Genomic DNA, 13,806 nt, shown 5'->3' with positions numbered 1-13,806 from the left:
ACTCTTCCATGAAAAACCTCCTTCCCGTCAGATTCAAGAGTATCATGTGACCCATGGAAGCCGTCTACCCACCTTCCATACAGAATGATGCTGAAATTGCCCTGGAAAGGGCAGAGGGCACTCCCAGCATGCAGCTCTCCTCCGTTGTCAATCAGGATGTGCCGGGTACGCAAAACAATTGCCTCATCTTGGTCTTTAATGACTAGCTTCCCTGAAGAGGCAGGAATGGAGTGAGGTTTAGGAAGACAAGTCTTAGTGGTGAGATTACAGCAGAGGCAAGGGCAGACCTCCTAAGCCCCTCATGTCATCCCTCAGGCAGGCCAAGAGGCGTGTCTTTCCAATACTTCTATGCTCGCTGTGCTTACGGTGGTTGCTTTTCTCTCTGCCTTGTGACGTGTAAATAACGCCTGCTTGGTTTACTGCTATCGCTGCCTGCGCTGCATTCAACGAGCAGGCATCTGAAGGTCAGATACGCAGGAATGCTCAGAGCACCAATAAGAAGTTTCCTCTATGAATGCTTCTTTCACTAAGATTGGACCTCTGACAAGCCACTCCTCAGTGCTCCGACAACCAGATGCTCTGACATGAACCCAAAGCACGTGACATTTGTTCTGTCCATCTACAGTTATGGCAACCTGCATCCCATCTGCTAGGCTCTGAGGCAGCGGACCAGAGAGAGATGGGGCAGGGGAGGGAGACTGGCTTACCTCCCTCTGAGATGCGGATGGAATGGACCGTGGCAGAAGCGATAAGCAGCAGTGTTCTGCCCTGGCCTATGTGCACGTAGTAGTCTGGGTCATGGCCAGGGTTCCAGGGCTGCAGCTCAGGCCACTGATCAGGGCACTCAGCTGCCGCTGCAAAGGACAGAGAGGTGTCACTGCTACCACCCACCAACGTCCCCAAGCAAGGACTGCCACAGACCACAAGCAGGGTGGGGTGGGGAGTCTATCATGCATTTTCATGGCCCTTGCCTTCTCCCTACTAGAGCTCAAAGCAGGGCCCTAGAAAGCAAAGAGAACCCCTGATATAGGAGCCAGGAGGCCTGAGATTTAGTCGAATGTCCTTCATTAGTTCATCCTTTATCTGTGAACAAGTCACTTCCTTTTTCTGGACTCAGTTTTTCCCTTTATAGAATGAAGGGTAGACCAGATGACTCCTCAAGACATTCCAAGATCTAAAGTTAGGCAATGATTTACCCAGATTATTTGTATTCCAAGGCATCCTTTCCCCTGGAAAGCATTGTTTAAAAAGTTGGCAAAGCCTTTTCCCCTTCTGCCTGAGAATTTGACTTTTAGTTAATTTTCTCTGTTTCCCTGGAAGCCTGAGAAAGATGGTATTCTATAAAGCATGTTACCAAACAACATCTTGTAACAAAAGTGACCCCTGATTAGTAAATGGCATCTAAACTGGGAGGAACTATGCAAAATTTATAATGATCCTGGTGGAGGTGTCTTGCTTGGAGGTTTCCCTGAGTGCAGGGACTCTCGTAATTGGGCAAATCCCACACAGCAACTCTGAAAGTTACATCTATGGAGTTGCTATAAGAGATACTAGCTCTGACGGGGCAATACCCACACCTGTCCAATCACAGTCTTGTTCCCTCTCACCTAAGGAGCTGTCATCTGGGGAACAAAAGAAGATAGCTTCTGGAGGCTTGTAGAATGCTTCCAAGACCACTCTCACGGAAGAGAAACGCCTGACGCTGCTCTGATGGTGGGCGGTGTTTCTGTCCTCGGCCCTTTGACGTTATCCTGATGCCAGGCATGGCCTGTGGTAGCCTCATGAGTCTGAATGTTTAGTTGAACTCAAAGCCCCCATGGTGGGTGTTGCAGACTTCTCCCCGACGCAAGTAGAAGCAGTGGGAGGAGTCTCTCCTCCTATGGCTAAGAAGGCTCTGTACCCCAGTGGGGTACCATGTATGGTGAACAGAGGAGGACTGTCTCAGAAACTGGGAAAATCTCCCTGGACAGCAGGGAAAAACCCAGAGGGAAAGGAACAGGAAGAGGCAACAGGCAAAACAAAATGAGAATGGCTTGCCTCAGAGATGGAGCCCCAATGCCCTCCTTTTTTTCTCTCACTAGAAAGTTGTGAGCAAGCATGAAATAGTAGGTTTTTTTTTTTGCTGTAGGCGGGCCTCTCACTGTTGTGGCCTCTCCCGTTGCGGACCACAGGCTCCGGACGCGCAGGCTCAGCGGCCATGGCTCACGGGCCCAGCCGCTCCGCGGCATGTGGGATCCTCCCGGACCGGGGCACGAGCCTGTGTCCCCTGCATTAGCAGGCAGACTCTCAACCACTGCACCACCAGGGAAGCCCAAATAGTAGATTTTACATAACTGGAGCGGGATGGAGAAGGAAGGTGAGGTGTAGTAAACCCATGGCGGGAGCAAGGTTTCAGATGGTGAAGACCCTGGGGAAGGTACTGGAAGGAATGGATGCAAATTCCACCCTTGGGCACCGAGCAAGGGCCCCTAAGGGAAGCCATGTCTCTTGAGCCAGGTGGGTGCAGTGGACAATATCCACGACATTGGGTGGGACCCCAGAAGGAATTCTGGCTTCAGTACAATTACTAGCATGTCAGTTCTCAATGTGACTCGACTTCGATGCGGCTGTCTCTAGGGTAAGATCCCACGTTTATATATTTCAAGAGAACTGGAAGGGTGCTGCTCCTTTATCTACTCAGCATTGCCAGATGTGGACTCCGGAAGCCCCCATCGCATCATCGGCCCGGCCCATCTGAAAGCAGCGGCTGGCCCTTCTCTTCTCTGCAAGGCGCAGGGCAGGCACTTGGTGCGTGTTTCCTGAGTCCCACTCCCCACCGTCCCCTCCCATGCCCCCTAACACCCTCCTTTATGCCCCGTCTGCCTCACTGTCAGCCCGAACTCAGGTTTTGGATCGTTTTCATTAGAAAGAGAATTTCACTTTTTTTTGGAGTTTTGCTAAAGCAGCTCTTCCAAGATTCTGTAAACCCCATGGGACTCAGATAGTGGCAAAACAATGAAAAAATGTGGCATTTACTCATCCGTGGAGTTTTCATTTTAATGTAAGAGCAGGGTTGCCAGCAAGCTGCCAGGACGGGCCGAGGTAGGGGTGGGGGCTGGGGGCCTCTGCCTGGGATAACCAAGGATGATCACGAGGGCTCTGGGGCCTCCGTCCAGCTGAGGGGCTTCTGAGGGCCAATGCCCACCCCTGGGTTTGCCTTCAGATGGGTCAAGTGCTTGGCTGGCTTTCAGCAGAGGTCAGTCAGAGGCCCTGGGCTGCCCTCCACCTAGTCCTGGACCTGGAGTGTCTGTTTCCAAGGTGGTGACTCCTCAGCCACGCGGGGAACGCATGTGGCGACTGGCGAGCCCAGAGACCCAGGCGTGGAGCCGTAAGCGTGCCGCGAAGGAATCGTTCCAACTCCACGGGGTCTCACCACCCACATCTCCTAGGAGAATCCCAACTGCCCCTTTATTCTCCAACTGCACGTGTTTGCATCAGTCTTTGCATCCGGGTTTGGAAGCGGTCAGCCTGACACTCGTAGGCTCTCCTGTCGTCAGGAGCACAATTCCCAGAGCTCCAGCAGCTCTGACCCCACAACATAAGCACAGCAGTTACAAGACTGGCCGTGGATGAACGCCCCTTCGCTGGAGGTGGAGATTTTGCTCTTGGTAAAAGTGGGTTTCAGTGGCTCTTCATCTGTAGGAATCAGTGAGTAGCTGGCAACGGTCAAGGCTGAGATATCACCACAGCAGCCACCCTTCCCAGGAGGGGCTGCAGGAAGTGGGACTCAGAGTGGATGCAAGCCCTACTCGGAGCATGAATGGCAGGGGGTTGGCTTCTGCATCCCTCTGACGTCAGAGAAAAGCAAGAGGGAATCAAAGGCACAGCCTCCTTTCCAAATGGTTTATAGTCAAACAGAAGAGAGACCCAGGATGTAAGAGGAAATACCCAGAGACCTCCCCAAGGCCGCAAGGTGATTCACCTTAAAAGAGAACCCTAAACCCAGTTCCTGGCACAGGGTCAGTGCCCCCTTGGTGGTTATCAACTGAATAAATGATGGAAGGACTAAATGAATGAATTCAGGCAATATTGACAATTGTTGAACTGAGAGTGAAAATATTGCTTGCCTGCTATGTCCCCTAAGGACCAAAAAGATTCTACAAGGAATCACATTGAAGGGATTTCACTAGTTATGATTAGAGATTACTTCCTTGCACCAGTGGGTTGAGAAAAACAAGATATAATACAATGTAAGGTCCTTTATTCTTTTTTTTTTTTTTTTTTTCGCTACACAGGCCTCTCACTGTTGTGGCCTCTCCCATTGCGGAGCACAGGCTCCAGACGCGCAGGCCCAGCGGCCATGGCTCACGGGCCCAGCCGCTCTGCGGCATGTGGGATCTTCCCGGACCAGGGCACGAACCCGCGTCCCCTGCATCGGCAGGCGGACTCTCAGCCACTGCGCCACCAGGGAAGCCCCCTTTATTCTTATTGTAGAAAAGCATTCAGCTCAAGTGATAATAATAGCATTTTTTTAAAAAGCAATCCATGGTGATGGTATTATTACTCAACCTCTATTCAAAATTTTTAAATGGTCCCCATCTCTCAACTTCCACCCCAAGCTTGGTTTATTTGATTTTTGCTTTTTTTGTAGCCCAGGCAAACTTGCCTAGTGCTTCTGGATTTTAATTCAAAATCACTCAAAGAAAAAGTTGACGATATCGAGATCAGAAAAAGAGATCTAAACCTCACCTAGAGCATCACGGCTAACAAGGTGCTTTAATGCGCCCAGATCTTATGACAGCAAAGCAGGAGGGGAACACTGAGACCAGGTGGCTCGGAGGCGGCAGGCCAGCTGGCAGATATGTGTTTTTTTGCTCTGCTCCACCGCCACCCTGAGTGTTTGGTAAAATTTCAATTGGTTGCCATCCTTTAACAAGTAGAGAGCTCTTACATGAAAGTCTAGATTTCTGACTTCTCTTAAAAATTCAGTAGGTCTTGCAACAGGGGCCCCGCCTCCCCATGTGGCAGCAACTGGCCGGGACTGAGAAGTGGGTGTCCCTGAAGAGGGGCATGAACTCCCCAGGTGACCACATCTCTACCTGGCCAGCTTCACTGCTTTGTGTCATGTGCCTGGTTCCTGTAGACACTGAGTTTGTAACCCCTGAGCCTAGTCTAACCCCCTCATTTTGTGGATGACGAAACTGAAGACCAGGATAAGACGTGCCCAGGATCAGCGAGTTAGCAGGGGCAGGCCAGAGCCCAGCCACCCTGACCCCACCCTGCGGCTCCTTCTCCTGGCCTTCCTCGTGGAGATGCAGAGGTCCAACTGCTCTGCAGGGGCTCACCTGTGGATGCGGCGCCAGGAAAGCGGGCCAGGGCGAACCAGCCGATTGTCAGCAGCACCTTAAAGGAGACGTCCGGACCGTGAGCCGCTCTCATGCTGGCAGAGCGCTCCCTGAAATAAAAAAGCACACTGAGTCAGACCTGCAGCCTCCCCAGGCTGGAGTCGGTTTGTGGGGCAGACACACACACAGAGACAGGGCCACACGCACACGCAGAGGTCGCGCCAGTATGGGCATACTCCAGCCGGTCAATGCAAAGTCCTCAGCTGCCATGACTCAGGGCTGGGCAGATCAGGTCATGAAAGCCCTGTCACTGTCCCGCCTGTGTCCTGCAGCTCAGAGACCCGGTGATGGATGGAATTTCATCCTTGGCGCTCGAGCTCACTACACTCCAGAATGAAGGGCTTTTTTTTCCCCTTAAGTTAAAAACAGAGAAAAACAAAAAATATTCCCACTGAACATGAGCTGGAAAATAGATGCCACCAACTTGCTGTGTGATCTCAGCTGATCTGATTAACCTCTCTGGGATTCAGTTTCCTAATCTGAAAAATGAGGATGTGGACTATAGCTGATTTCTAATATCAGTCTGTGCTTCTCAAACAAGTCTTGATGATAATATTGAGATCCTAAATATGATGCCTGTGTGTTATAAACCCTTCTAATATTACCCATCCAAGAGGAAGGCAGGGCAGAGATAGCTAATTGTCTCCTAATATCCATTTTTCCCTGGAAAAGAACCCCTGGGTTTTTATCTGGGCACACAGCCACCTAGAATAAAGGCTACCTTCTCCAGGCTCTCTTACGTTAGTTGTGATCTCGGAATTAAGTTCTGGCCAATGTAGTAAAAGTACAGTGTGTGAATTCCAGGATATGTCCTTAGGGAAAGCAGGAAGGCTTTCTTCCCTCTTTCCTGCTGGCTGGAATATGGATATGATGCCTGGATCTTCAGCAGCTATCTTTGGCCGTGTAACGGGAACCATGTGCAGAAGATGACAATGCAGAGAGTAAGAACCTAGGCTCGGACCCTGTGGAGAACTGAAACAGCCCTAGACTGTGAATTTATTTTTATGTGTGACAGAATTAAATGAATTTTATTACATTCCTATTTTACGAAAGCCACTTTTCTCCCCCTTGTACTCAGATAGAAGGTGAATACGGGAACCTGTCTAGATAAACCTCAAGACAGGAACTTTAAAAAAAAGTTCCCCTTTCATAATATAATGCCCATTCCCCTTTCATAATATAAGGCCCTTGGAGAAACGTCTCTGTCTTCAAGTCCTGTGTGCCGCACAAGAGTGCTTAAGGAGGGGCTTGGGGAGTGACCAGCTCCAGCTTCCATGCCCATGTCCCCAGGTCCTCCCCAGAGCATGACTGTAGTCATGCCTGGAAACAAACAGATATTCTCCCACACGGAGAAAGAAATCTCTCTCATCCCACACAGGCTCCTCCCTCTGAACGAGCTCAGGGACAAATCTGATCATCTCTGACCTTTCAGCTCCTGGTGAAGCACTTTGTGAGAGCTCGGCAAGAGGGTCTGAAACAGAGCACCCTGGCCCTGCGCCTGGTCCTTCCCGCACAGGTGCGCCGGGGAGGCCGGGGGAGGGAGGAAACCATACTCGCAGCGTCAATGCCCGCAGTGTCCTCCTGGCGGGCACCCTGCCTGGCCCTGGCCTGATATGCCGAGAACAACAGGACCCATTCTAGTCGCCTCTGCAGGGCCGCTGATGTCAGGCATCACAGCATCTGGGAATGGCGCCTTTCCCATGGCCCCCAGAAGAGGAGTGTCTGCTTTCATGCTCTTTGCAATAAAAAGAAGGGGACACCGGGACAGGAGTGTTTTGTGGCCCTCGGGGAAAGTCAGAGCCCAGCTCTCGAGTCTCCATCTGTTTAGAAAAACCAAAGGTAGTTTGCTCTTTGCTGCTGGGAAGCCCCAAATCAACCTGGGGCTCCATGAAGGGAACCCAAACTTTGGGCCGTGAGCTGGCAGAGGAACGTGGCCGGCACCCAGGGTGGAGGTACCCGGGTGCGGGGGGCAATCTGGGTGCGGGCGTCCCTCCCGCCTTAACTGCTGGGTGACCCTCATCCAGACATTCCCTTCTCTGGGCCTCGACTTCCCGTGTGCAGAGTGGAAGGCTGGAGTACAGGGAATTTGTGGCCCTGACATCTTCTGACCATTTCAGAGACAAAAAAGGAATCACTTTCGGGATGGATGTAAAAACGATTCCCACTGGCAGGATAATGCTCAAAACCTCTTTTCCCCAACATTCAAGAGAGAGACCTGAGTGCCACTGGATACAGAGAGGTCCCCCTGCTCCAAAGAGGTCGCGACCCCACATTGCTGGGGGTGGTCCTCCGTGAGTGGCTTCCAGGGCCTGAGTACAGAAACCTCGAGAAACCTTCTGTTGCTGTGAATCCCAAAGCTTCTCAACTTTCACTTGGGAATTCTTCACCAAGAGAGGACAGCTTTCTCAGCTGGCCACTAAAAGCTCTCTGGCAACACGAGTCAGGGTTCGGCTTCTCCAGCTGGCAACATACAGTCTTGAAAGGGTTCCCAGCTGCTGAAGGCCTGCGAAGAGTGCATGGTTGGCTAACGATGCTAGAAGGCTCCGCAGGAAGCTGCTGGCTGGAGGCTGGCTGGAGGCTGCCCTTGCTGGGTCCCAATGGTCCTGAGCTGGCCTCTTCCTTACGGGGTGCAGTGAACCCCTCTGGCAGCCATTTGGAAGAGGAAGGGCCGGCACTGCGGGATACTCCACAAGGCTTCACAAGAACAAGCTGAAGTTTTCCAGGAGCTCAGCACCTTCCCGTCCAGCTGCAGCTCCACGCCGTGTCTGCCAGGCCTCACAGGGGCGTGGAGGGGCAGGAGGAAAAGCAGGGACAAGAGGCGTCGCCTGCTACCCTCTGTCTCCGGGTCTCCTCGCTGCTGCCATCACACGCCAGGGGCTGGGGCTTTGCTCTTCCTTCAGCTGCCCTGGGGTAGGACCTGTCACCTGCAGAGAGAAAGGAGCGCCGGTGTTATTCAAGCCTCCAGAGAGGCCCCTACATCTCTGGGGCAGCAGCGTTAGCAAGTACATGCCCCCTGGCATCCCCGACCCCAGGGGGATGTGGGTTCTCCATGCCTGCAGAAGCCAGAACTTTCTTCAGGGATTATCATTAACTACCAAATGTAAAAGAGATAGCTAGTGGGAAGAAGCCCCAGAGCACAGGGAGATCAGCCTGGGGTCCACTTAGAGGGGTGGGATAGGGAGGGTGGGAGGGAGACGCAAGAGGGAGGGGATACGGGGATATATGTATACGTATAGCTGATTCACTTTATTATACAGCAGAAACTAACACACCATTGTAAAGCAATTATACTCCAATAAAGATGTGAAAAAAAAAAAGAAAGAAAGGGAGTAGGGGGTAGTGGGGAGGGTCAGTGTAAGGTCTGAGGCCAGGGGTGAGATGGACTGCAGGGTCATCCGGAAGCCAGTTTGGGGTAGGAGACAGCACAGTAACAGCCGTCACTCTCCCTGTCACACCCGCACTAAGGCAATTCTCATCTCATGCAAACCTAGACGAGGCCCGGCTCAGACCAGCAGGACACTGTGGTGACCAGGAGCGCAGGCTCCAGAGTCTTCTATCCCAGCCATGCAGTTCACATCGGGGAAAACCGTGTGACCACTTGGGCCTCGCCTTTTTAATCCATAAAACTGAAATAACTGGGACTTCCCTGGTGGCGCAGGGGTTAAGAATCCGCCTGCTAATGCAGGGGACACGGGTTCGAGCCCTGGTGCGGGAAGATCCCACATGCTGCGGAGCAGCTAAGCCCGTGTGCCGAAACTACTGAGCCTGCGCTCTTGAGCCCGCGTGCCACAACTACTGAGCCCACGTGCCACAACTACTGGAGCCTGTGTGCCACAACAACTGAAGCCTACGCACCGCAACAAAGAGTAGCCCCCGCTCGCCGCAACTAAGGAAAGCCCACGCGCAGCAGCGAGCACCCGACACAGCCAAAAATAAATAAATTTTAAAAAAAACTGAAATAATGCATCTTAAATTCCAAGGTCACTGTGAGGATCAAACGAGATGCTCTATACAAAGATCGTAAAGCTCTGGGCCTGACCGGTGGTCAGTGCTCAAGCTGTGGGAGCTGCTGTTCTGAAGGATACACAGCACGATGGGTGAAAGAGCCTGGGAGATGGAGCTGAGAACCTGGTCAGAGTTCCAACTCCGGCCCTCACCAGCTGTGTGACCTTAGACAAGTCACTCAAACTCTCTGGGCCTTAGCCTTCTCATTTTTTAAATGGGAACAATAATACTACCCATAACCGGGAGTGACTGTTATGCGGCTCAGCTGAGATCGGCTGGCTCTAAAAACACCAGCTCATCTATCTTGGTCTCCAGATTATGTCCTGTGAGTGGTACAGAAAAGAATCAGATATGAATCCTGCCCCCCACCCCCAAGCCCGGAATATCCTACTGTCAAGAGGAGAGAGAGGCAGGAACACTAGGCACTATATTCCAAAATGACCAGCTGCTCACTTCCTGGGCAAAGGGAGATAAAAGAGATGGTACCACTGTCCAGACAGAACAGTCTGGACATTCCCTCTTTGCCTCACTGAGCGGAGGTCAGGGGAAAGATTTGATTTCAGCCTAATGGATCTGGACACTTCCCTTATGATGACACACGTGTATATAGGCCACTCTGTCTCCTGCTGAGACAGAGGGGGCTTTGGAACAACCACATCCTCTTGAAATCTGTGAGACATAGTTTGATTGACTTTTATGCCACTTAATGGTTGAACCTGTTACGGGCTGAACTGTGTTCCCTCAAGAGTCATATGCTGAAGTCTTAACCCCCAGTCCCTCAGCCTGGGACTGTATCTGGAGAAGGGGCCTTGACAGAGGAGATGAAGGTAAAATGAAGTTATGTGGGTGAGTCCTAATGCAGTATGACTGGTGTCCTTATAAGAAGAGGAGAGCAGGACACAGACACACGGAGGAAAGACCACGTGAGGATGCTGGAGGAAGAGCCCACCTGCAAGGCAAGGAGAGAGGCCTCAGAGAAGCCAAACCCGCTGAAACTTTGATCTTGGACTTCTGGCCTCCAGAACACGGAGAAAATACATTTCTGTCGTTTAAGCCACCCAGCCTGCGGTACTCTGTTACGGTAGCCCCAGGAAGCTAACACGCCATCCTTGAGTAAATTCGTTAATCTGTCTGAAGCTCGCGGCTTTCTCACCAGCAATGCCAATAATGATAATCATAGCAAACGCTAACACAGCCTTTTCTAGGTGTCAGGTGCTGCTTTATGCTTTTCGTCTACTGGCTAATTTAGTCTTTCGTAGCTCGGTGTCGTTATTAATCCCTAGTTTACGGATGGGGAAACTGAGGCACAAAGTGTCACCTTTCTTTTGGTAGCCAGGGTACACAGCTAGCAGGTGGCAAAGTTCAAAGCCTGCTCTCTCCTTCGGAAACTGTGCTTCCAATTCCTAAAGATTAAATGATTTGCAATGTCATCGCAAACTAAGAGAATGTAGGAGCTGGTAGGATAGTGAGAGGAGAACCCAGCTAGCACTTCTCCAACTTTACTGCACGCAGACATCCCCTGGAGAGCGGGCTAGAATGCAGATTCTGATTCAGTAGGTGTGTGGTGGGGCCTGGGATTCTGCTGAGGGGCACAGAGCCAGCAGGGGGCCCATCCAGGATTTGAACCCAGGAGGTCTGGCTCCAGAGTCCACGCTTCATAAAAAAGGAATAACACTACCCCCACCTACCTCCCGGACGGGCACAGTGGGAGGAGGCAATGTTTGATTTGAGCCGTGTGGACAGATTAATGATCCTGACAGCAAACCGGGGTGAAGTTTGGGGAAGCTGGCGAGAATCTCCCTCCAGCTCTCTTGCAGTCAGGAAAGCATTGGTGTTCCCTTTCACTATGACCTAGGTTTCTTGTTCACAGGCCCTGAAATCCATGCCGTGGTTCCTGGAGGGCCCAACGGGGCTGGTGCAGGCTGGGTTCACCTGCACAGGCTCGACTCAGATCCTTCTCTGGATAGGAAACCACAGGTCCACCTCAGTGGCTACCAGAAACCACGGAAACAGGAAGGCAGAGCCCCAGGAGCTCGTTCCCTCTCGACAGAAAGCTCCCCTGATGAATTGCAGAACCCCCTCCATAACATTCCCTAGCAGGGCCCCCCCCCTCCTCTCCTGAACCAAGCAGTGGGCAGCCAACTCTCTGGTCTGCCGGCCACACATCCCAGCCCAGGCCCAGCTCCCCCCGGAAGAGAAAGGTCACCTGGTCCTGACGCAGCATCCCCAGGGAGAAGGAGGAGGCAGGAGACAGGGCAGCCCAAGCATCCTTCTGGATCACAGAGAAACACAGGAAGCGTCCCAAGTCTGGAGAACGCTGGCAGCCCTGAGCCCTTTCTCAGTGTGAGGCTGCTATGCTGGGGACCCCAGGGACAGGGACCCCACCCCCCTCCTCAGAGACAAGCATTTAGAAGACCCTTGTTTTCTGCAAATCAGAGCATCTCCCAGGGTACCCCGTGATAGGTGCTCCGCTGGCATGAGCGACTCCTTTCTTTTGGAAACATACCTGCCCCGACCTCTCTCATTGCTGCAAAGATCAAAAACCTTCCCCAAAGACCAGGGACATTCCAAAACCTGGTCTCTTCTCCAGAAACTGGGCTTCTAATTCCTCAAGACTAAGCCACTTGCCAGTTAGCGTCAGGCTCACAGAATGCAGGAGTTGATGGGAATCGGAGACCCTTTCCAGTCAGCCCTTGGCTGTGCACCTGAACCATGTGGGGGAACTTGTTAAAATGCAGATTCCCATCCCACAGGTCTGGGGTGGGGTCTGATTCTGCATTTCCAACCAGCTCTCAGGTGAGGCTGCTGCTGCTGGGCGGTGGGCCATGCTTTGAGTAGCAAGGATCTCATGCAATCCCACCCTCCCCATTTTACAGATGGGCAAACTGAGGCCCACAGTGCAGAAGATTGTTGCTCATGATCAGGAGCAGTAAATGGATAGGAAAATTGCCATCTGACTCCAAAATATGGGACATGTGTCGCCTTCCCTGCCACCCTGCTTGCCTGGGAGGACAAGGAAAGGGGGGGAAGACTGGGCCCATCTGTTCCTGCCCCTATTTCAACTGAGGGTTTAAGTCACAGTTTGGATAGCCTCAGGAACACTTTATACTTCCATAGAGTCTTAAATTATCTTCCCCAAACAAAATACCTCCTTTGATAGGGGAAATCCCCAGTGGGAAGCCACCTGCAAAGCCAAGGAGGAGAGACACTGCAGTTCCCTGTGATATGAGAAATTCACCATCACGGACCACTCCCATCCCCAAGCATATCTGAACAAATCCTGTCAGGTCCTGCTGTGCCAGCAAATCCAAATCTCTCGTCTCATCACTGAATCAGCTCCCAGAGCTGGGAGCGTCAAAGCCTTCACCCATTGCAGCTGGGAGGAAGGCAGCTCTGAAACCAGTCTTCCCTCCTGTTCATGCAACACACGTAGTCTTAGCATCCCATGAGTGGGCACTGTGCTGGTCCTGGTGGAAAAGGAAGGTAAGAACCCTGCCCCCAAAGAGATCCCCCGGTCCCATCGCCCTGTGCATCAGGCATCGCGGTCTAAATGATGAGCCTGACCCTCCCAGCAAACCAGATGTTTCCTAAGGAAGAGTTTCTCATTGACTCGCTTGAGGTTAAAACCTGGAGTAAACAGTTTAGCAGCAATGACATATCTAACTTGCCATTTGTTTAGAGCTGTGCTGTCCAATGCAGTAGCTGCTAGTCACTCGTGGCTATGGACATTTACATTTAATTCAAATCAGATACAATTAAAAACTCCGTGCCTCGGTCTCACTAGGCACATTTTAAGAGCTCGATCGCCATTGGTAGCTCGTGGCTACCATGTTGGGCGCGCAGATCTGGAACATTCCCATCACTGTAGAAACTTGCAATTTAGAGCCTCGATACTCAGAGGGGTTTAGAAGATCAAACGAGAGCTTCGAGACGGTTAGGAGCAACGGTTCTTATGGTGGCGTCCCTGACTCCACCTGTTAGAAACGCAGATTCTCAGTCCCACTCCAGACCTACTGACTTACTGACTCAGCCGCTGGGGGTGGGCTCAGTGTTGTAACAAGCCCTCCAGTGATTCTGACGTTGCTCAAGTTTGAGAGCCACTAGTTCAGAGGGTCAATTCAGTCCAGAGACACTTGTCAACCACCAGTTAAGTGTCACTCATGAATACCTGACGGCTCATTGGCTAAGCATGCAGGCTGCGTCACAAGATCCAAGTTTAAGTCTCAGATCTCCCACTTAAGAGCCCTGTGTGGGGACTTCCCCGGCGGTCCAGTGGGTAAGACTCTGCACCCCCAATGCAGGGGGCCCCGGTTCCATCCCTGGTCGGGGAACTAGATCCCGCATGCATGCCGCACCTAAGAGTTCACATGCTGCAACTAAGAGTCCGCATGCCGCAACTAAGAAGTCCACATGCTGC

At 51.9% G+C, this 13,806-nt stretch overlaps 1 protein-coding gene across 6 annotated transcripts in view; it reads right to left on the bottom strand.

Moving 5' to 3' along the window:
* Nucleotides 1-13,806, bottom strand: part of CEMIP (cell migration inducing hyaluronidase 1) — a 163,477-nt gene that overhangs the window by 68,794 nt on the left and 80,877 nt on the right. For 2 of the 6 annotated variants that reach the window (XM_027089408.1, XM_027089411.1), the window contains 4 exons: nt 7,600-8,308; nt 5,325-5,443; nt 708-854; nt 73-211 (listed from right to left, as the gene is read on the bottom strand). In XM_027089408.1, coding sequence (XP_026945209.1) covers nt 73-211; nt 708-854; nt 5,325-5,418 — 380 coding nt within the window. In that variant the 5' untranslated portion in view covers nt 5,419-5,443; nt 7,600-8,308. Of the gene's footprint in view, nt 1-72; nt 212-707; nt 855-5,324; nt 5,444-6,809; nt 8,309-11,077; nt 11,083-13,806 lie in introns of those variants that run through there. The other 4 variants (XM_027089405.1, XM_027089406.1, XM_027089409.1 and 1 more) reach the window with 4 other exon arrangements.

This window comes from Aethalodelphis obliquidens, unplaced genomic scaffold, assembly GCF_003676395.1.
Source record: "Aethalodelphis obliquidens isolate GAN/ISIS:26980383/991018 unplaced genomic scaffold, ASM367639v1 scaffold65, whole genome shotgun sequence".
Lineage (NCBI taxonomy): Eukaryota > Metazoa > Chordata > Mammalia > Artiodactyla > Delphinidae > Aethalodelphis > Aethalodelphis obliquidens.
Note: the sequence above shows the minus strand (reverse complement) of the source record. Positions and strands in the feature narration are given on the sequence as shown.